Here is a 23300-nt window from a genome sequence, read left to right as displayed (position 1 = left end):
TTCTATAGCTAATATTCTTCTGTGTTTATTCACAACTGTACAGTAAGTAAGTGTCCAAAATTCTGTACATATTGATAAATCCCCATCTATCCTAATGTTAGGAATGAATTTTCAGTATTCTCAACTCTAAGCATGTGGAAGAACATACAACCTGGAGGAGTTTGACAGGTCATAATAGATAAACCACCCTCACAGTGGGATTGGACAGCTTCCATATGTGCTATTGTATAGGGCTGGCCAGAAAACAAGAATTCTGTTTCACAAAAAAAAATTGAGGTTTTGAAATTAGTGTTCATTCCACATTGTTGCCAAATCGTGACCTTTTAAACTGTTTCTGAAAAACAGAGAGACACCCCCCTCCCCAACCCCAGAATAGCCAATAGGCCAGTGAGTGGCCTGACCTTCCTGTATGTCCCCAGAAATTCCCTCCCAGACCTTAAAACCCGTTTCAATGAATCAGCATTTACCGACCAAAAAAATATTCTTTCAAAATTCCCAACTAGCTCTATTATTCAGCCTGCATAGGCAATAGTGATATGGGATATAAAAACTTTGCTTCTATTCATTGTCCTCTAGTATAGTCCATGATCTTGTTTCTTAAGTATTGAAGAATATTTTTTTATTTTGTGAGGTTTTTTCCACTTGGCAATTTACCTTGTGCTTTGCAGCATAGGTTATTTAAACAATACAAGAAGCTAATCACTAAGGACTCAGTTACAAAGGATCTAAGGCCCAGGTACAGTATACTTGGCAGTAGGCAGGCCCATGCAGTCTTGATTGGTCCATTGTTGTATTTTCAATTATCTTTGGTTCTGAAAGAAAAAGACATTAATGTATCTGAGGATGACCTAGCAAATTACTCCTGCTCTCTAACCTTTTTGAATTGCTAACACGGTTGTAATCTGTAATTACAAAAATCAGTGTGAGAATTGTGGCACTGTATAATTATCCTTCCTGATACATTATTGCTGTATGAATTATTAATCCAAATCACTCTTGTATAGTATTTGTGGCAACTAAGAAGAATAATGTATAATTAAATTTCATTATTTCTAATTTTGTGCTGATATTTTATGATGTTGTAATTGATAATTAATTGGTTAAAACACAATACTTGGGAGTTTCATATGACTCTGAACTGTTTGGTGTTCAACATTTATTAATTAAATAATGAGTTCACTGAAGAGACCTTTGTGTATAGTCTACTGTTGTTAGTGAGCTCTCGAAACTGCTGAATTAATCATTAAGTTTTTCAATAGTTTCTTTTAAGGGAATGCAGCAAAGATATAAATGGTTTTATTGATTATAAATTATTCCTTTGTTGTTATGGGAATGTAAATAATTAAGAGCTCACAGTAATAGATTTTAATGCTGGTCATTTTTCACAGCTCTAAGGAACTTGTTAACTGATGGGTCAAACTTTGATAGGTTTCCTCTAAGACCAAACTTCTGCTATTATTAAGCAAGTAATCCTCATGGAGCAAGATATTTAGGAGAAAGTGTGGGGATGGGACCTGTTAAACAGTTTCCCTTATTTCCACTTCAGAACTACAGTGCATATTGTCTGAGGCACTAAATGGCTTCCCTCTACAAAGATGTATGGGATTTTTAATCCTGAAAGGAGTATTAAATATTTCTTGACTAGCACTTGAAATAGCTATTTTCGCATGAATTCCCTGTGGTATCTTTTGCAGTCAGTGTAACAGCAGAAAAGCTCAGAATACTGTCTGCATCCTGTTGGATAAGAAATACTGTCAGACAGTTTCTGTGGACTTCTGCTGTGTAGTCTAACTAAGTCTAATGTGGGATTCTTACTTGTGCTCAAGCAGTTCTTTTTACAGTTATTCATAAGACCCTTATTCTAAGTGATTAGTTTTTGAAAAAATTAATTAGAGAATGTAATTTATTAAATGGAGCTAAAAAATACAACACTTCATCAATCCTCTTAACTTGATCAAGAGAAAACTGAGAGGAACCTTTTCTACAGGGCTTAATGCAGTCTCTGTAGTATGTTTGCGAGCATTTCATTGTATTCATTTTGCACTGGATCCAGTGCTGTGATTCTGAATGGTAAATTATACAGTTTCACTTGCTGGCTTTCATGCTAAAGTTGAATTTTGTAGTCAAATTGAGGCATCACCCAATAAACCTTTTCTGGTATATTACAGCAGATGTGTTTAGACCAGCGGTTCTCAAACTGTGGGTCGCTACCCCCTTTGAATGGGATCACCAGGGCTGATTTAGACTTGCTGAGGCCCGAGATTGAAGCCCGAGCCCCACTACCCAGGGCCGAAGCCAAAGACCAAGAGCTTCAGCCCTGGGTGGCAGGAGTCAGATTGCAGGCTCGCTGCATGGAGCTGAAACCCTTCAGCTTCAGCTTTGGCCCCCCAGCCCGGAGCTGTGGGGCTCGGGGCTTTGGCAAGGCTTAGGAGGGCTCAGGTTTCAGTCCCCCGCTCCTGGGGTTGTGAAGTAATTTTTGTTATCAGAAGGGGGTTGCGGTGCAATGAAGTTTGAGAACCCCTAGTTTAGAGTGTCTGTGTCTCTCACTGTCATATCCCTGACCTAATGCGTGCGCATCATTGCGTAAATAGTCATCTTCGTCTTCATATGGGCCAGATGATGCCCTCACACAATACTTGAATTAATAAGAGCCTTTTCTGCCTCCCCTCTCCAACATGGTGGTTTGGTATAGAAAGGCTGCCTGAACCCTCCACTTCCACTGCTTTAGGACATGGCAACAAATAACTGTCTGGGGTACAAGAAACTATGCTTAGACCCCAAATTCTTTTCACCTACTAGCCACTGGCTGCAGTGGAAATGGCTGGTGGTGACAATCAGTACAGGTCACATTCAAATCAGGGACCTCCGTAGGCCAACACTTTTCCTATCAGTTAAAGGCCTGCTGAGTAACCAGTGGGGAAACACATGGTGATGTTCTCACCATTCCACTAGCTTTATCATAAATATTTTTTAAAAATTTGATAAGAGCAATAGTTAAAGAAGGAAATTACTAACTAGTAACCAAAGAATTCAGTGTTTGATTCACACAAATATTTGCTTATTGTGCTATTACTATACTAAACGGATTGCAACTTAAGGCAAAGTGTCTTTTTTTTTTTTTTAAATACTGAAAATATAGTTGATTCTTTTTATCTGCCAGGTTTCAAGTTTCTTGTACAGTTTCAGAATCATCTCAGACATTACAGACATGAGATTTGCCTGAAAAAATATGCATTCTCCATTTAATTGTCATTTGCAACTTTCAGATTTTCCCACTAGATTTTTCTTGTAAAATCTTACATTTCACACCACTTATGAGTGACCACTTAAAACATTATTTTACGTTATCATTAGTATCTAAGATCAGTTATACAGAAAGCTGTGAGTGGGCTGAGCTAAGTATCATTTTCTCTTTTACATTACCATAATCCTAATAAAATGATTGCAATCATTTCTGATCATTAATCTCACTTCATGAGAATTTTTGAGTGTAAATTTTCTCAATTTAAGAACACAAACCCATAACAAAAAGTAAAACTGCAGAAAACCAAAATGACACCCCTCAACTGTAGATAGATAGTTGTGTGTATGCCTATAAAAAGACACAATCAAATGAGAGGGCGATGACTGGTATTTAGCACTTCTGAAAATCTAGCCACTTATTTAGGAGCTTAACCTTAGGCACCTACTGTTGAAAATCTTGGCCTTCATCAGTAAATGTAAAATAGTCATAAGCATTTCGTTAGGAATTCCCACAGTAGTTCTGAGATTCCAGAGTCAACAATCTGGATGTCTGTATTGAAGCAAGATCTCAGTCATGGTCTCTCTGCTTTACAGAAGTCTAAAACTTTATTTTTATTAATCCATTGCTGCTGTCCCTAATCAGACAGAATATCATCTGTGTATATGGTCTAGAAATTACTTTGGGGACGTTCTAGGGCCTGTGTTATACAGGAGAATCAGAGTAGATTATCACAATGATCTCTTCTGAACTTGGAATTTATGAATTCCTAAAATTAGTTGAGTTGAGGAATATTCTTTGATTGAAAAGGTGAGTATACATTTACGTGTAGAAAACAGGTCCATTCTGAAGCCTTTTCCTGCTAGATTTTTGAATGCATAGGATCTTTTGCAGCATGATGATTGTTAGGAAAAATACATAGATTTCAATCTGGAGCAACAGAAATAGCACTGAATTGAGTTTACCAAGTACAAGTGCCCACAAAACTATAATTATTGAAGTAAAAATTGTCTAAAAGACCTGCTTTTAACAAATGAGGAATTTTGCATCAGTTTCCTACTCTAGATTCAGGTATTTGTAATGTAAACTATATTGTATCAACAATTGGTTTGTAACCATTACCTGTAAAGACTCTGAATCTTCCCTGATAGGTAGGCTTGGAAGGATTAGATTTTTGTCGTTAAATGTTGATTTCACTGTACACACACAAACCAACAACAACAACAAAATTTCAATGATATAAATGATAATTGAAATTTACAGATAGGCAAAGTAAAAAAAAAAAAATTTGCTTCTTGAGAACTTATTAGAGTTTGATTTAAGGATATATACTTTGTGTATTTTGATATGTGATGTTGACAATGTGTGTTGTATTGGTTATAAAGCTTTAACTTTTTGAATCTTTATGTCTAATGTGAGTAAATTATTCTTGTCTGGATCCTCCCTCTCCCCTATAATTTCCTACAACTAATTTGTAATTTGTTAATTTAACTAATTTGTTAATTTGATAATCTAAAAAAATGCTTAACAATAAAGATCAATATTATCCATTGAAATTATCAAAAAATTAAAATTAAATTCTGCCTGCCAAGGCTAAATATAGCATAGAATACATTTCCATTGTTTTTCTTGCCACAAAAATTAGAACAAGAAAGCAAAGCAAACAATAAGATTGACTTCAGTACTAAACAGAACTCTCCATAAAGCTATGGAAGGGTGGGGAATAAATTGTTTTAATTATTCAGCTACACATGGGGTCCCTCAAGTGATGATGATGATGAAAGTAAGTGAAGAAAAAATAATTTTGTTCAAATGTACAGGGAGTTGTATGTCAGGAACAGATCAGGAATCTCCCTGTTTGCACTCTTGCAGTGGATATTGTGCATCATATAAACAGAAATTATTTAACCCATGGTTCTATAAATTTCTAGACAGGGGCAAACTCTTCTGCACCCACATGATACCTTGGTCTTGTCTTCGCTACTGGGGAGATTGACACTGCTGCAATTGATGCAGCGGGTGTTGATTTAGCGGGTCTAATGAAGACCCGCTAAATCGACAGCAGAGCGCTCTCTGGTGGACTACAGCTCCCCCAGAAGAGTAAGGTAAGTCAACTGGAGAGCATCTCCCGTGGATGCAGTGCAGTGAAGACACCACAGTAAGTCAACCTAAGCTGCGTCTACTCCAGCTATGGTATTTATGTAGCTGGAGTAGCGTAACTTCAGTCAACTTATCCTGGTAGTGAAGACAAGCCCCCTCAGTGACTTCACTGCTGCTTTGCCCTGGCTCAGAATTCCTCCCACACATGAGCTTGAAAGACTAGGACCTTGGATTCTTAATTTGGAAAGATAAGAAATAGAAACTACTCTTGCTTTCTCCATAAATGTCTTAAACAGCGAATGAATTTTTATTGCTTCAGCCACACCTGGTAATAAATTAATTCTAAATTCTCTGAAAGTCTTTCACACACCCCCGTTGATCTTTAAAAATAACGAGATCTGTTATTGAGACAATAAGAAATGAGATCATCATAGTTAGGTGGGTTCTTTCTGTCAAGTACAGCTCCCGGCTCCTTCTCAGTTAAGCCTGGGTTTTCAGTGTAAATTCCAAAAGCACTGCCCGCCTGAATGTATACATCTCAACTTAAATGTCAGGCTTCTTGCCATAACACAACAACAGAAGGACAAGGGTCAAAACCTGCTGTCTCTGTGGAAGACCCAATATTCTCATATTTTTATTTTTCCTGTAATTTTCCAAAGTTTTATGTGTAATTACTTAAACAATTAAAGAATTAAGTATTTATTTGTAGTCTTTTATTTGTACACATTTTGTGGACTAGTCTGAAGTCTAGTTTGATTTTATATTGGGCGGGGGGAGCCTACAAAGTGGGGTAGAATAAAGGCTTGTAATGTAAACGTCTTTCCAAGTAACTTTTCTGAGTTCTTTGTTCAGACTAAGAATTAATGTGCTGATCAGCAGTTCAGCAGTTTGCTGCCTAGATCTTGCAGGACGCAAATTATGATGTTGTCTCGCTCTTGCTGTTACAATTGTGATCGTTGTAATAACTCTTCAGCAATATCTCTCCTTATTGTTGCTATTTCTATTTTAGGGTGTGAACGGAATGTCTGTGGATGAGAAGACTGAATCCCCCATGTATGTGTATGAGTCAACAGTCCATTGTACCAATATCCTCCTGTGCCTAAATGACCAGCGGAAGCAGGATATTCTCTGTGATGTGACTTTGATTGTGGAGGGGAAAGAGTTTCGAGCCCACCGGGCTGTGCTGGCTGCTTGCAGTGAATACTTCTTGCAGGCGCTGGTTGGGCAGACGGAAAATGACCTGGTTGTCAGCCTGCCAGAGGAGGTACAGTATGTCATTATTCCTCTGTTATAAAAACAATCCCATCTTACATGGCAGTAATGGTGTACTCGCTACTAGTCAGCTAACCCATCAAGGTCTTCAAAGATAAATCCAAATGTAGCACAGATTCTAGGATCTGACTCTACGTGACTGTTGCTTTTTTCTGTTTTGGTTGGTTAAGAATTGTTGGATGCCCCTTGAGAGTTAAAGAATGAACGTATTCACAGAGCCATCTCTGCTGGAAAAAAGCAGCCAGCATTTCAAACCAGTTACTATAGCAAAGTTTTAAAATGTTTGAGCTTCCTTTTCTCGCCACTGCTGAAAGAGTAGTACCCAGACAGAGGTCACTTAATGACTATAGCACCATTCAGTACGTTATGTGGACCCTGATACTCTTCTGGTTTTCTAGACAGGAAATTTAAAAGGGCCATTTGGCTCTGAGAAAGTGGGTTATTGTTTAAAAATCATTTGTATTGTCACATTATTTTGGGTCTCATTGCCACCCTCCCCGTTTCAGCAGTGAGTATTTTGGTTCTTGTTCCTTTCCCTGTATTTCTCGCTGAGCGTTGTTTCCTTTTCCTTCCGCTCATCACTGGTATGATATTTTACTGCCTCAAGCCACGTGATTTATGCTGAAAAAATGTGCAGAACAAATTATTTCGGAAAATAATTTCGTAGGTGTTAAAGATACAGAATGGCCCAAATAGCAGTGGACAGAGGGCATTAAAGACCAAACTCACTGGAAAGCTTACCTTTTGTTGTTTTCCCATGAAATAACACCTGCTGGCTCCCACTACATTGTGATTCCCTAGCATGCATCAATCTGACTTAACAGCTACACAGGGCTTACTTGTGGCTTTGCCATGAGGATATGTTGTGTTGGACTGAAACCGCTGGACACATCAGAGTCACAAAATACTTTGCTTCCCACTGCTTTGTGGTGGACATACACTATGCCAGGTAACTCACCTGGTGCACTGGGGCTGCTATGTCCTCTTGCTCTCTTGTACAGGCATGCAATGGTAGTAAAGATGTTATCTATGGAGCGTCAGAGGAGCATGAAGCTACCTGATCAGTAGGTAAATGGTGTTCTAGGGTCTGATAAGAGACTAATAAATTGTTTCAACATTAATTACTTTATACCCATTGGAATTAAAATAACATTTTTAAAATGAGGCCATTTACATAAAATTTCTACGTACCTGATTCCCTGTGGGCTGGCTCTACTGAGGCACCATTTATTGTTGATATTAAAACAATTATTAACAACAATAATACTGTAGCTTTGATGTTACATCATGGTACAAATTAGTGAATAACAGTGGAAGTCAGTGAATGTAACTTCATGAGTCCTGAAACTAAAACAGTAAACTTCAGTCAGTTATGTATTGAATACCCCTTTGCCTCTGGCTCCTTCAGATAATTTTGTGTCTAACTTCTTAGCTCTTGTCTTTAAAATATATATTTTTAGGTTGTCTCTAAATTTCTTGGCTTTTGAGGGTTTAAATTGACCTTAAAGCATGTTTAGTTGTACATCACCTTTGTGTTTTAAGGCAGTCAAAAAGCTGCACCTTGAGCAGTACAGTTGTCACTTAAACCATGTCAGAGATTAGAATAGTCTTGCTATTCGTTATATTTCTATACCGTATTATTGCCGGTTATTCTGATTTACACACAGCTTGATGGACATAGATGATGCAAGTACCCGATTAATTTCAACGTGACTTTGCAAACTAAAAATAAAATGGGGTAAAAAATAATTCATCATAAATAAGCTGTAGTCCAGTGCCATTTCGTTAAGATTTCATTCATATCATATAGGACACACTAGTACCTGCATTATGTTTCTACACAATGTTAGTTAATAATCTTACTACGGAAAAACCTATTTAACTTAGTGGTGTATGCAGTCTCTTTATTGCAAAGCAACTTTTGGTAGTTTTTTACAAAAGAGAGAATATGAAACATACCTAGTGACACGGCTGTTAAAATATAAAGACTATTCCTTCCACATAAGTAACATCATTCTAGCCATACATGATTTCTATTATGTACAATCACCATTAAAATAAATAGTATAAGCATTATTTTCAGGTTAATATGAGACTGTTACTTAAAAAAAATAAGCAAAATGCAAAACAACTGTAGCGATTTAGGACTAAATTCTCTGCTACCGTACTCCGTTGAAGTCAGTGGAATTATACCAGCAGAGAATCTGGCTTTTAATACTTTTCAGTGGTCTGAAAATATAAAGTACTATGTAAGGGATAAGTGGTGTTAGTTTTTCATTGACGTAGATTTATTACATGGCAACAGGGTTTTACTTCTTTTAGATTGACTGAGATAATGCTATTTCAGTCAGAGCAGGGATACGGTATAGGTACTTGTTTCTTACATATGTAAATCCCTGTGCTGACAGGCTAAGAGGTCTGATTTGTTCAATCACTGGTTTATTTGAATAAATATATGTATGCAAATTCTTTAACTTTAATTGTCTAACAACCATTTTTAACCAATTGGAGCACAAGGATATGCATAATCACAGTACAGTAATTTCTCAGTTACTATAGGGTGCATATGCAGATTTCTCTACTTTTGTTGGCTGTTCTAATCTGGCTGTTTTGATAGACTCCTATACTTTATATGTTTGAAGCTGTATGCCATCATCAAAGATGGCTGCCTGGGCTTCTTGCTTCCTTTAGCAGAATCAAAAAACCTTCAAATTTTGCAAGAGGGGTCAGGAAAATACGACAAAGCATTTAATTACACATTTATTATGATAATTTTGTAGTCCTTCTAGTTCACTGGGTAATACCTGTATCCTAGGCAAAGAAACTTTTCAGACTCAGAGGTTTTCTATAAACACTTAATGCTGTAGTGTTTTTAGAAAAGGCTAATTTACTTTGAGATATAGTTGGTACCACAAGAACAAAAGTACCCTTAAGTTATCCTTTTTAAATAGCCCTGATGGCTCAAAAACTCACTAAAGGGTAAGAAGCACTTGTAATATAACAAAAATATTTCTAAACCAGCCACACAAGCATCAAGTTTTAGGTTCTCTTTGTGCTTTGAAATGTCAGAAATGTGAAATCATAAAAATAGGAGTTAGTGTCCAGTGAAGGCTTAAATGTGGCACTGGTGTACAGAAAAGCATAAAATCAGTTGCCAGCATACTTACCTAATGTTAATACTTAGCTCATCTGAGTTGGGTTGTTTGGTTTTGTTTTATTAAACAGAAGCTTATTTTTAACTATCCAAAAAATAAATCTTCCTTTGAAGACTAAGTTGCAGATTTGTTTTCTGTTTAGAAGCTGGAATTAGGTCATCTGGACCCTTCTCAAATTTATAATGGTTGTCTAGTTTAAACAATGGATGGACTGATTTAAAATCATTTGTGTTTTTTTAAAAAATCCAGTCATTTCTACCATATTGAAATTAATGAAATATCATACCTTGCCTACCCAAAGAAAGTGGAACTGGTTTAATTGAAATTGTTTTTTAAACCAGTGCAAACCATTGTGTTAGATGCTCTTATGTTGCTTTAAGAGTAGCTTATTTTGGTTTAGTTTAAACCTTTTCCTAATCAACTTAAGCCAAATTAGTACAGGCTATTTTTATATCAACTCAAGAGTATCCACACAGCCTTTTACATTGGTCCAACTAAATTGATTTCAGATAACACCATTAGTTAATTTGCATATAGACAACCCTTAGAAAAATGAGCATGTAATAAATCCATAGATTGTTGCAAAGTAGAATTATTAAGAACCACGTCTATGAATGTTAATTTTATAAAAGTTTTCCTCTCACTTGATTTTATTTGTTCTCCAAAAATTGTACATTTATTTTTTACTGTCCTATTTTTCAGTAGTTTTCTGTTAGGTTCTTATCCTAGCAGCTCTTGTTAAAAGTGAACCTAATTAATTCTTTTCTTGGAAAATATTAAGTTTCTAAAATTATTCATTTGATCCATATCCCTAACTGTTGTGTTTTATTTAATCACAGAAACTGGTCTTCCTTCCTTTAACAAGGCACTTAATTAAGCTTTTAATTCACGATAAGAAGTTAAATATCACTTGGGAGTTTTTTTTAATGGCTTCCACTTCCCATCCAGATTACAAAAAATAAGGTGTGATAGAGAGACATACGTGGCTGTCAGCCAAGGGTATTGTAGGTCATGCCAATATTAGCTGGCAGCAGGCCATTATCCAATTAACATTGCTTCATCACTGCAAGTAATAGCTCTTCAGTAGATGATTGAGTCATTCATGATGTAGTGGTACTTTACTTGAGAAAGAGCCAGTACTTCTAAGAATAGGTTTCTTTTTCACTGTTATTACCTGCTTTGCTTTGCCAATAAAAGTGCAGGGGCATTTAGTCCCGTCTAGAAGCCAAAAGGTGAACAGAAGAAAAGCATTGATTATATATCTCATTTCTCTTTGCTTCCTGAAAATTGAGACTTCACTTAAACTCTGAAAGCATTTAAAAACAACTGTCACAAGAAAATAAGAATCCCAAGCGAACATAACCAAAGCCAGAATCCACAGGTCTGCTTTCAGTTTTGTCTTTTCTTTTAGATTTTAGTGTTTGGAACAAATTTTAGGAACTCAAGAAGGCAAATCCATTAAGAGTCTTAAGTAACTTTTTTGAACGCTACAGAATTCTCTCTGGCATTTTTGACTTGTAAGTGTTAGATGCAAGAACCTGGAATGGCAGGTTTGTCTCTCTACCAACTGACCAACAGGTACGACTGGCATTATAAGAATGATTTTCTCCTTCTCAATTAACTTTTCTATATGCATCCTTTTCCTCCCTTGAATCTGTTTGATCTTGTGGTTCCCAGTGCCTCTACTGTCTGAAGTGGACTTTAATGTCAGAAAAAATCCACAGGTGATGCTGAGTGGTTAAATAAGCGTTTCTACGGCTAATAAGCACCACCAGGAGAGAGAAAGAAATGTCATTTTCTTTTGTTTTTTACTATTCGGAGAATGATGTTTAGAAGTGAGATAACTCACACTACGTAGTAAATGCCTTTGCCTTCATAAAGGCTTTTGCCCTTAATCTGGGGCCCATTGTAAAATTTGCCATTTTTCCATGATGACCAGTAAAATCTGTCATCTGTTTCTTTAATTTTCATGGACTCGCTCCTGGGGTAGTTAATCATTCCAAGGAGAAATGCAAAGGAGAAATGCAGGCTGAGAGAGAGATTCAGGCTGCCAAAGGCTGAGTATGCTGGAAAGTTAATGCATTCAGCACCTAGGGTGGGATGGAACCAGGCATCTAACCTTAGTGTGTTTCTTAACCAATAGCAATGAGAAATACTGGCAGCTGTTAGTTATCTATGCCAGCCTGCCGACCTGAGGAAAAAATGCTTGGAATTAGCCAACAAAAGATGAATAGATGGATTGGGTTCAGGAGAAAATCAAAGGCAGGATGCAGGAGGTGAACTATTACAGTACCCTGATGGCTGAAGGAGATTTCTATTCCTTTTTATCTTTATAGAAATAAACTATTCTCTTACTGTGCCTCCTTTCTCTCTGGGTGCACTGTGTGTACATATGAATATAATATTTTTAAGGAATTCATTGACTGGCGTTTGGAGGAAGCTCCTCGGGAGCTTGGAATGGAAGGGTTCTGTATAAATGTGGAAGGGGAAAGACAATGTGAGGATAAAATAATCTGCATGATGCCTTGTTCCTCAGTTGGGGAGATACTGTCCAGTGATGGACAACTACAAAAGCTCCTCTTCCCTTGGTACTCCAAAGAGCAGCATTAGGAATATCTAATGTTAACTCTCAGAGAGTAATAGGCTTTAAAGCAGTAGTCCCTTTTCATGTCTGCATCAGCTATTAATGTTCTTTGCAAATCACAATCGCTGGCTGGAATAATTTCTGTCATTGACTCAGCAGACTGCACTAATCTGACTTGCATCCGCTACCCCTGACCCCTCTGTTTGCAGAGCTGTCTGTGGAATGACAAGAGTTACAGCCATCAAACCCTCAAAGCTACTAATAAAGCCAAGCCCTATACACATTTATATTTCATGAGCCTGAGACCACCAGTGCCATTCTCATTAATGCTCAAGCATGGAAACCACTTCTCTTAAGGATTTTTACTTTGCATTCAGTTTTATAGATTCATTGTGTGGAATATGTACCATTGTTTAGATTCATTCACTGCACACACATCAGTGAATCCAGAAGAACTACTGCAGTGTGCACTGGAGAGGTATATTGGGAATAATGTTTAGTACACATATAAATCTAGATGGGTTTAGTAGCATGACTCTGGGTCAGGAGAATTGACAAGGACATAGCAATATATATAATTTAATACAGAAAATTAAATCATAACTCCCTCTCTACCTCCTTCCCTGAAAACTGCAAGAAAGTACATATTTAAATCTGAACTTCCAGCCATATCCCACCCATTTGTGGCTGGGCATTGTAGAGCACTCGAGCATTGTGTGATTTCACATATCCTGCATGATGCTAAAGCTGTCCACAGTGGAATGGAACCTGAATGCTTTGATATTGGCTGATATATAGCCACTTCGTGGATGTCATGACTGCCTCTACTTTTGTACGTGCAACTTCAGTGTCAGTAGTTAGCTTCTGATCTCTTCTGATGAAGAAAAATGAAATGTGTTCCTGTTCTGATCCACTGCATTATGAAGAGAACTAGGTAAAAACACATACTAAGGAAAACATTTCGAAGCTTGGAAGTAATTGCTTTCCCTCCCCCTGGTGGTGGTATGTGCTTTTTTTTTTCTTTTTCCTTTTCAATGACATAAAAATTCACTACTGAAATAAAAATGAAAAATAAACACATAATGCCAGTTCACCACTAGTGTCAGTGGGCGCAACCCCATTGCCTTTGTTAGAGTTGCACCCCTTGTGCCAGTGGTGAATTTGGCTGATGGGATTTAACGTACTGTTGGAAAGACACCGTGTAAAGTGCAGGCTCTCTTGCTTGTAAATCACAAACACAATTTAAAATTTAAAAGAAGCCCTGCCAAATAGTTGCTACTTGAAGAGAATGCTAAATGCATGGGTAGTGATAGGTATGTATTCTTGTATAACAGTAGGGATGTCCTATTTTATTTACATTAAACATTTGGGAATGGATAGCATGCATGAAAATAAGATGGCTGTAAAATGTTGTTGCTTTCCTTCTTCAGTACAGTATTGTTTAACTTGCTTCCTTTGCAACTCTAAAGGTCTTCTCCATTTCCCCCCCTTATACACCTGCTTCCTTCCTTCCCTTTCTAAAAGGCATTGCCTTTGTTTGTGACCACGTTGTGGTGCAGCAGCACTGACTATCAGCTCTTCATAGAGCCCATAAACACCATTCTTTTTGTGTGCTAGAAGGGATTTATAGAGGGCTAATCATGTGGCAGCCTGATCTAAAGTCCGTGGAAAGATTCCCATTGACTTCCACTGGGCTTAGACTCAATCCTATAGGGGGACCTTCCCTCCCAGTGCTGAGCACACCACCTCATCAGCATGCCTAGGAACTCAGGATAAGAGTATCTTACCCTTACATAGCACCTTTTGTCACAAGGGATCCCTGAGTGCATTTCAAACTGCATTGGCTAATCATCTCAGTTACCATTGAAATGCAGCCCCTTCTGGGATTAAACATGACAGGTTCTGGGGTTAAACATGACATAGCAGCGGTCCACAAAAGTTAAGAATGGGAAGTGAAGAACATCATATCCAGTCTGAAACTGAAGTGCAGTGTGTAGGTGGGCAGAATACAACTTACCCGTATTGGAATTTGCAAAGGACACTGAGGTAAATGCACCTCTTATGAATAATATGATAGGGTTTTTAATGATTGCAAGTAGACAAGTGCTCGGTTTTTTGCATTGTGCTGCATAGTGCCCCATTCCACCATGCTGGGGCTTTGGGCCAGTACTAAATCATCATTACTGCTTCTTGCAATATCTATGGGTTTTTTGAGGTCTCCTATCCAAGTACTGACTCAACCTAACTCTGCTGAAAGCTGTGTTGCGAGACTTCAATTTGGGAGATACATGCTAGAGGTCTTATGCAGTCAGTAGTAAAACATCCAATTTTCTAAAACTTACAGATGATGATTTTTCAACACAAAAGGTATTGCACTCAACACAAGGTAACTGATCTGGAACTCATCATGATCAAGATGGATTAATCACTAAACTGAAAGTTGGTGGTTTCCTAGGGATCAGTCATCGGGATAAACAGATAGTCCCAACCAGTAATATAAATATAGATAGATAGATAGATAAATGCTTTGTGCTTCAAAAGGGTTAATTTCCCAAATCTGAGGAAACTTATGTGTTACATCAATAGGGGAGGACTAAGTTAGATGGAAAAGGGGAACGAAAATTAGGAGCTCTTAAAGAAGAGTTTTTACGAGCTTACCAAAAAGATACAATTCTACAATCAAGAAAGAGGACAGGTGTGGGTAAAAGCCCCGTCCTGGTTCAGGGGCAGTGTGAAGGCCACAGAATAAAAAAGCAACATATAACAAATGGGAAAAAATGCAAAATAGATAACAATCAATATCAATTGGAAGTTACAAAGTGTGGAAAATTGATAAGGGAAGTGAAGGTCATTAGGGAAAAATGTATGGCTGGCCAGGCTAAGGACAATAATATCATGACTGGGGCTTGAGCAATCATATCTAGTGGTTCGAGCAAGAGACAGCATAGGAAGTTAGTAACCCGAGTCAGAGCCTGAGCCTGAGTCGGAGTCAGGAGTCATGCCAAGGGTCGGAGTTGGAGTTGGGAGGCAAACCAAGAGTCAGGCAAGAACCAGGAACAGGTCAGGAAAGCAGGAACCAGGAGCAAGGTAGGGAAGCTGGAACCAGAGATGAGTCGGGAAAGCAGGGCTCAGGAGTCAGGTGAGAAGGCAGGGTCCAGTGTATCAGCCAGCCTAGAATTCACCCAGTTGCACGGACAACTTCCTGTGCCTGCTTCTGACTAAAATAGCTCAGCTGGACCAGTCGTGGGGCTGGGCGCTTCTCCACTCAGAACTTCTGTGCGTGGTGCCTTTGGTGGGTCTGGAGTTCCAGTAGCCACTCAACCCACCAGTTACTCATGGGCTCCTGTACGACACCTAGGATATGAAGGTTGCCTGGGGACCCATGGATTCTCACAAATGAAAATGATTTGTTTTAAAGTATATTAGGAACAAAACAAATCCTAGCAATGGTACGTAGATGGAAATATGAAATACTTCTGCCTTTCCTGCATCAGTCTTAACAATTTTAATAAGTATTTCTGCTGTGCATTGGATATACAGGATGATGTACTCGTATCATGAGAGGATGATGAAGTACCTCTAGTCCATTAGTATCTGAGGAGGATGTTGAAAAACATCTACGAGGGATAATCATTTTTAAACCAGCAGGCCTGGTTAACTTGCACACAGGAGTCCTAAGGAGTTGGCTGAGGAGATCTCTGGCACTAATGTTAATTTTTAATAATGGAAGACCAGGGAAAAGTGCTAATGTTGTGCCAAGATTCAAAAAGGGCAAGCATAATGACCTAGCTGTGGGCTGGTTAGCCTGACTTCAGTCCATAAAAAATAAGAAACCCCTTTTGCCATTCCCTGCCTAAATTTCCTCACCACTCCTGAGCATTCTTTGGAATTTAGGTCTGTGCCTTTTCTAGGTTCCTGGTACCTTCTGCTGGGATGCACTTCTCCAGCTCTGGACTTCTGTTCCGAATCAGAGTGTCTCTCTGACCTCTGCAGTCAGCTTCCTTCAGCTTTGACTGGTCCCACAGTTCCTGGTTCCCTCTCCCTCCTAAAGCCTGCTTCCTTATGTGCCTCTCTCTCTTTGAGTCCCTTCTATATTTTTAAATGGAAGTTAGGAGCCTGGGTACCTTTGTGGACCTGGACCTTTTACGCCTGCTGCAGAAATTCCATAGTTCCTCTCCCCATCCCTGCAGACAAGCTGGATCAAACTAGATCTCCTAGGCATCAGCCAGCCCATTGTTCTAGGGTGCTCTCATTTGAACAGGAACCATTCAGGTTACCGACTCTCCATTGTCCTTGGTCCAGGGGCAGTGGAACTGTGGGGGGTGGAGGAAGATGTGAGGCAGTGGGGCTTGATCTGTTTCTGCCCCCACATGTTGTTCTGCTACATATTCTGGGAACCAGTGTTCTCTGTAAAAAAAAGACATGGAGGCGAGAGCAGGACCCACAGGACTGGCCTGGGGATCATAGGCGCTGACTCCACGGGTACTCTGGGTCTGAAGCACCCATGGGGAAAAATTGGTGGGTGCTCTGCACCCACCAGCAGCTCCCCACCCCGCCCCCCTGCCCAACTTGCCTCTACCTCCACTCTGTCTCTGTCTCCTCCCGTGAGCGCGCCACGTGCCCGCTTTTTCCCCCTAGTTCCCAGCGCTTGTGCCGCAAAACCACTTTTTCGCACGGCTGGGGAGGAGGGGGATCGCAGCGCACTTGGGGAAGAAGCGGGGCCAGGGCAGGGATTTGGGGAAGGGGTCCAATAGGGGGCGGAGTTGGGGCAGGGACTTTGGGGAAGGGGTTGGAATGGGGGTGGGGAAGGGGTAGAGTTGGGGCCAAGACTGGGGGGGGCGCAAGCACCCACTGGCGTCAGGGAAAGTTGATACCCATGCTGGGGAGTAGAAAGGAAAAAGGGTGATGGGGCTGGGAGCAGCTTTCCCCTTGTGGCTGGCGAGAGAGAGACAAACCACTGGAACCACCCCTTCCCAGCTTAGAGTTGGCTGCCCACCCCCTGCCAACTCTTAGTAGCTCCCTCACTCCAGTTGTATTAATTTAGATGGAATATATGGGCTAAAGGTGCTAACATAACCCAGTCACTGTCCAGCATTAAACAGCGTAAAACAAGGTATACAAAGATTTCAACCTGCTTAGTACTACGGCAAACACACCATTAAAAATCCTTTTAACTTTTGATTAAAGATACAAAAAAGAAGGAAAAACAGATAAAGCATTTGAAATGTAAAATATTATATAAGAGTTTCATTTTAAGAGCATCCTTTGTTCCCTTTCCCTTTAGCTGTAGACAGTTTTTAAAAAGAAAACCCTCCTGTTGTTTGACAGTCAAAGATGATAATAAATTGTCCTTTTTGGGGAAAAGAGGAGACGTTAATTGAGATGGGCTGACATATCATTGCTTCTGCTGTTAAAGTCCAGTGTTGTTTCATCCCCGGTGGTGTTTAGGAGCGGGTAGGGGTAGTGATGTCATCAAGATCCCTCCCTCTAGCCTGGTTTAGTCAGGACTCCTCTCAGGATCAGGATGGCGAAGGCCCTGGTCCCAGGAGACAGTGTTAGTGGCAGCCGTGATGGTGAAGCTCTTTCTATAAGCCTCCATCTGTTTTCTTTGTTTGTTTGCATACTTACCCCACAAAATATGACCTCCCAATTTTAGCTCATCAACTTCAGGTTCACATCTACTGTTTTTAACAAGCATAATTTCAACACGGTCGTTGAATCATATCAACTTGGATTTTTTTGGTTTAGACTAATCTAGCTGCATTGTCTGGTTCTCTTGCACTTGATACAGTGTTCAACTTTGTAAGCAACTTGACCTGTTTTTCAGGTTTATTGTAACATCTTATGAACTTTTGCATTTTTTTAACAATTGAGCTCACAATAGGGATAAATTTGTAGGCACAGTTGTCACAACACTCCTCATGGAGAGGACCCACTCAAATCACCCTCCTATCCCTCCGCCGCTGCATTCAAAGCAAGCTTCCATCACCCATGCCCTGGTCTGGAAGAGATGTGACACCAGCCTAGGGTAACCAATCTACAGGGACAGTCCCGATATTTGGGGCTGTGTGTTATATAGGCGCCTATTACCTCCCACCCCCGTTCCGATTTTTCATACTTGCTGTCTGGTCACCCTACACCAGCCCTGATAGCAGATGGCTGATTCCATATCCACTGAGGCATTCAGTGGTACAGAAATTTCAAAATCAACTAGAATTCATAATTGGTCCATATACAGGTTCCCCAAACTGTCACACCTGGATTGCCAAATTCTTTGTCAAATCCAGGCTCAGAAAGAAACTTGATTTGTTTAAATCCAGCTGTGTTCTTAGGAATACATTTTAGAATGTAGATGCTTAACTGTAAGCATCTAAGTTAATTTCTTTAAATTGTTTTTATTATTCATTTGTATTGCAGTAGTACCTGGGAGTCCCATGTATGGTCAGGAGCCCCATTGTTCTAGGCACTGTACAAATGCAGGACAAAAAGCCAAAGAGATTAACAATAGAAGTAAATGAAGGTTGTGGGTGTTCAACACCTCTTCAGATCAGCCCACTTTTATTAAGGGACCTAACTGTAGGCATCAAGTTGTGATAAATTTGTGCTTGGTGTGTTCCTAATCAGCTTTCCTCTAGCCTCAGTTTCTTCCTTTCAGCAGCTACTGATCCTACCAGGCACTGTCTAACAAGAAAACATCTTCCTCATCAGAGACTGACAAACAGGGTAGGATGTCTTTGTCTCATTCACAGAACTCTATAGTCCCTTATGCAGATAATTCCATGGAGATTAAGGTTTAATAAATTAAATGATCTATATCACACTTCACAAACTTCAGTCTCCATCTAGGGTAAAAGCCCCTTACGGCTAGTGCTCTTTGTAACAACAGCGCAAAGGAGAGCATTGCATCTCTATCCATCCTCTTTGTTAGTCAAAGGATCTGAGATGCCTCTGAAGCACAGTTAACCAGAACCTGTAAGTCAATAAGAAACACTGAAGTGTATGAAGGGGACTGGACTAGAAGACCTCTCGAGGGCCCTTCCAGTCATATGATTCTATGAGCTTACTGCTAAGAGCATAGAGGTTTGGCAGGTATTCCCCAAGGCAGTCAGTCTGTACCTCCTCTTTTGCCCTATTGTCCATTTTATTTTGATGGTCCCCTCTGTGTTTTGCTAAAGCCAGCTCAGTGTAGAATTCAGGAAATACACTCTTCTAGCTAGGATGGCCATTATACTATTCTAATATTATCAAGGCTGAAGGTATAGTAGATGTCCATTCTGCTCTCCAATGAGCAAATTCAAATCCATGCTTTCTAAAAGTGCCCATAAGGCCCTGGTTAGTGCTTAGTTGTTTTAGAATTGTTATTACCAAATTTTCAAAACTGGCTCCCTAAATAATGCACAGACCCATAGTGTTTATATGCACAAAATGGGTAAGCATGTGACCTTTGTTTCATGTTCAAATGTAAATATGGTGCCCATGCAAATTTTGTAAATGAAACTTCAACAATCAGTTTTGGAAATGTTGGCTCCTGATGACTTGATCAAGGATTTTCTCAGACTGGCAGCTAGCAATGTGGAGGTATGTTTTGTCCAGCAATGCTTCTGGCAGTATATATGGGGAGGTGATTTTATTTTTAAAATTTAGACTTGTGGTCTGCAAGGGGCCCAGACTATATGGGGACAGCTCTGAAAGACGATTGAAAACAAAACATCCCTTCCATCTAAGACAGACAGCAACAGAACATCCTTGTGAGTGCTTGGACTATGTCCCCTTACCACCACCCACACTCTTCTGAGAAAATTTTCCAGTCAAGAGGCTCTTGATCAAGTAAAAACAGAGTAAGCTGAGTTATTTCCTGTTCTTTCAAAGGTCAGGGCTCATGCCAAAGGCCTTTCATGAGAGGTCAGAATTTGTCTTTTCACAGCTTTTTCAACTTCCCTTCCACATCCAGGGAGGAGTAAAGCATACTTTCAGCTTCCAGAAGGACTGAGAGTGAGCCCCATTAGGTAAATAGATCCTTTAGGTTGTTTAATCTGGCTATTTAATTAAACTAGTCTTTATCTTCCCTATCTCACCCAGTGACGTCTAAGTAAGGCCTTCTTCATTCACACATAAGGGATTTCTGAATGAGCTGTTTAATCTTGTGGACATACAACCAAATCAGCCAGTTCCTAATCCTGGAACTTGTCTATTTGAAGAAGACTGTGTATGTTAAGCCAATGCTAGATTTAAAATGTCTGAATAAGCCTGTAACACCCAAGAAACTAGAAATGGAGATTCTGCAGTCTACTCTGGGTGCTGTCTATCAATTGTACTTTCTCATCTGTTAACACTGAAGATACATGCTTTCATTTGCCCAGTTTATGTAGTCACTGGCCAATGAGTAGAAATGATATCTAGACAAATGTCCAAACAAGTGAGGAATAAAAGAGGAGCTGTCCCTGAAGAATAGGGGACAAGGAAGGGGAATATGTGGCATGCTCCAAATGGACATGTTCACACATACAAACCCATCAGAACATTCAGTAGCAGGAAAAAGAGTAGCTTGCAAAGGTTGCAAAAGTGTTTACCTTCAAGTGTGGCTCCAATCTAAACTAGACTTTCTCCCGCACTCTCACTAAACCTGCTCATGTGAAAGATTCTGAACAAATAACTGAGTGACAGTTATTTTTGTTCCAATTCTTCTTTTGCAGGGTTTTCTACACTCTGATCTAGGAACCCTCAAACTGAAGACCTAGCATGTGAGGGGATAGCCAAGTGGACTGTCAAAGACAAGAAGTTCCAGTCACATTCTCATTCTCTTTCTTTGTCTTCATCTTGTTCACAGCCGAAGAGATTCTGGCTAGAACCTCTGATATTCTCACTATCCTGGACTTCATCCAAGAAGATCTGTAGAACAGGCTGGCTCTACACTTCTTAAGCAGCTATTAGTGCTCTTCACAACAGGCTTGCAAGGGCTTAGACTAGATCCCATCCTCTTATTCCCAGATGCTCTGAGATATCTGCTATTGGAGTAGCAATTTAGTTTTAAAGCAGATTTTTGTTTTCTTGAATATGGGATGAGGTCTCAGATCCTTTGAAACTGTTTTTCCTGATAGCAGTTGCTTTGGCCAAGAAGGTGGGAAAACTTTATAGTCATTTCTTATCATTGCACCTCGTCCCTCTTCTCAGAAAGTTAAATTGGTCTCAGTCTCTTCACCTGTCTGAATCTCTTCCTTTAAGGAAGGTTTTCAGATTTCACTGTAACTAGGTCTTTTCTTCTCCCAAATTCTACTCTCACTTGCAATTGGAGAAGAAGAAAAGGTGATTGCATCTTGGATGTCTGCAGAACACTTCCAGGATATCTTCAAAGACCTAAAGAATTAAAGAAATCAGATATTATTATTGTCTTAAATTTACTTATTAAAAATTTTAAAAGGAAGAAATTATTCCATATTCAACCCATAATCTAAGTATATTTTGTGTGTATGTATATTTACTTGTAGCGTATACAGTTCTGTCTAGTTGGATTCTAACCTCTTCAGAGCAGGCTCCATTGTAGTCTGTTTGTTATTTATTGAGCTTCAACGTGGTGCTTGGCATAGTACAAAAAAACAATCAGAAGAACTAGACGAAATTTTCAGTCTTTGATATTTGCCCAGGTCACACAGATAAAATCTTCAGCAAACCCCAGAGTGCTTTGTTTGAGATTGCTTTAGAGAGCTCTCATGAGCTGGACTCCACTTTATGAAGGGTATGTGCACCCTCTGGTCAACTCCCCTCCATCTCTGATGAAATTGAACTGCACTCATTCCACTGTGTGTGGGAAGGGCTTCCCAGCCTAGAGCTGTGTACGGGATTTGTACTTCTCTGTTCATGTGGGAAGCAGCAAGTCCCTACCCACTGCGTGGTCTCAACATTCTCATCCTGTTTATGCCCATAACACTGGTACTCAAAATCTGTTCAACAACACTAGCATCGACAGTCACATAAAAATATGTTATGGGGTGGAAAGCAGGGGTTGGGTTTGAAATTATGTAGCCCCAAATGTATTAACGTTGCTTTTTTATTAACGATTGGTTTTATTTATTGCCTTAATTCCTCCACCTCAGAGTGGTGGTACTGTATAGACCTATGTGTTATCAACTAGGCATCCTCCCCCTTTTAGAGGCAGACTGCAGTCAGCAACGCCTTGGGTGACCATGAAGTGAATTATCAGTCATCTGATGTTTATGTGGATGATTAGCTCTACACACTTCACTAGTGCTCGGTTTTGACAGTAATTTTTCAAGGTCCTTAAGAGGCCTCTATGGCAAACAAAGTAACCTTGGCAAGATCTTCTACTACACACTGCCCTTCCCAGCATTCCTTTAGTTCTTGCCATTTCCTGCTTCTCACAAGACATTTGTGGCTTTGGACAGCAAGTGGCTATGCCTTCCCCAATAGAATGACTTTAAAATGCTTTTATTTGCCATCTTTCTAATTGTGTGTTTTTTGGATTTGCTTTCTTGTGTGGAGATTTTTGCTTTGTTGGGGGGTGCTGCTACCATTTTTATTTCTGCTTTTATTTCTCCCCCTTATACATTAAATTAAATTTAACAACAACATGGCAATAGATTTAGGCAGAGATTGCACTTGGCCAGGTTAATTCCCTAGTGGCTTTAAACTGCTGGCTGCAATACTGCAAACAAATTTAGAATCTGACATGGCCAGCTATTCTCCCAGCTATCTGCATGTTAGCTCTCCAGGTTTTATTTTACCTATGGTATTTGAGACTGTGGAGTCACAGCCTATGTCTAATTGTTATGCATGAATGGGAAATATTCCTGTACTTATTTGCATTCATTAGCTGTTGGTAGTTCCTCTGTTGAGGTCTCTAGCCTTGTTTTTACACTGCTTTTGGCTGTGTTTTTGTGCTCAGTGTGTGAATTTTTATGATCTGTTGCATGTTGTTCATGCAATTTCCTGC

General features: G+C 39.5%; 1 protein-coding gene across 1 annotated transcript in view; it reads left to right on the top strand.

The window, feature by feature from the left end:
• The window catches only part of BACH2 (BACH transcriptional regulator 2), a 267192-nt gene that overhangs the window by 194984 nt on the left and 48908 nt on the right, over positions 1 to 23300 (top strand). The window contains exon 4 of the mRNA XM_074948120.1: positions 6351 to 6605. Coding sequence (XP_074804221.1) covers positions 6363 to 6605 — 243 coding nt within the window. The 5' untranslated portion in view covers positions 6351 to 6362. The remainder of the gene's footprint in view (positions 1 to 6350; positions 6606 to 23300) is intronic.

This window comes from Natator depressus, chromosome 3 (genome assembly GCF_965152275.1).
Source record: "Natator depressus isolate rNatDep1 chromosome 3, rNatDep2.hap1, whole genome shotgun sequence".
Classification (NCBI taxonomy): domain Eukaryota; kingdom Metazoa; phylum Chordata; order Testudines; family Cheloniidae; genus Natator; species Natator depressus.
The sequence above is the reverse complement of the archived record's forward strand: the minus strand, read 5'-3'. Positions and strand labels throughout refer to the sequence as shown.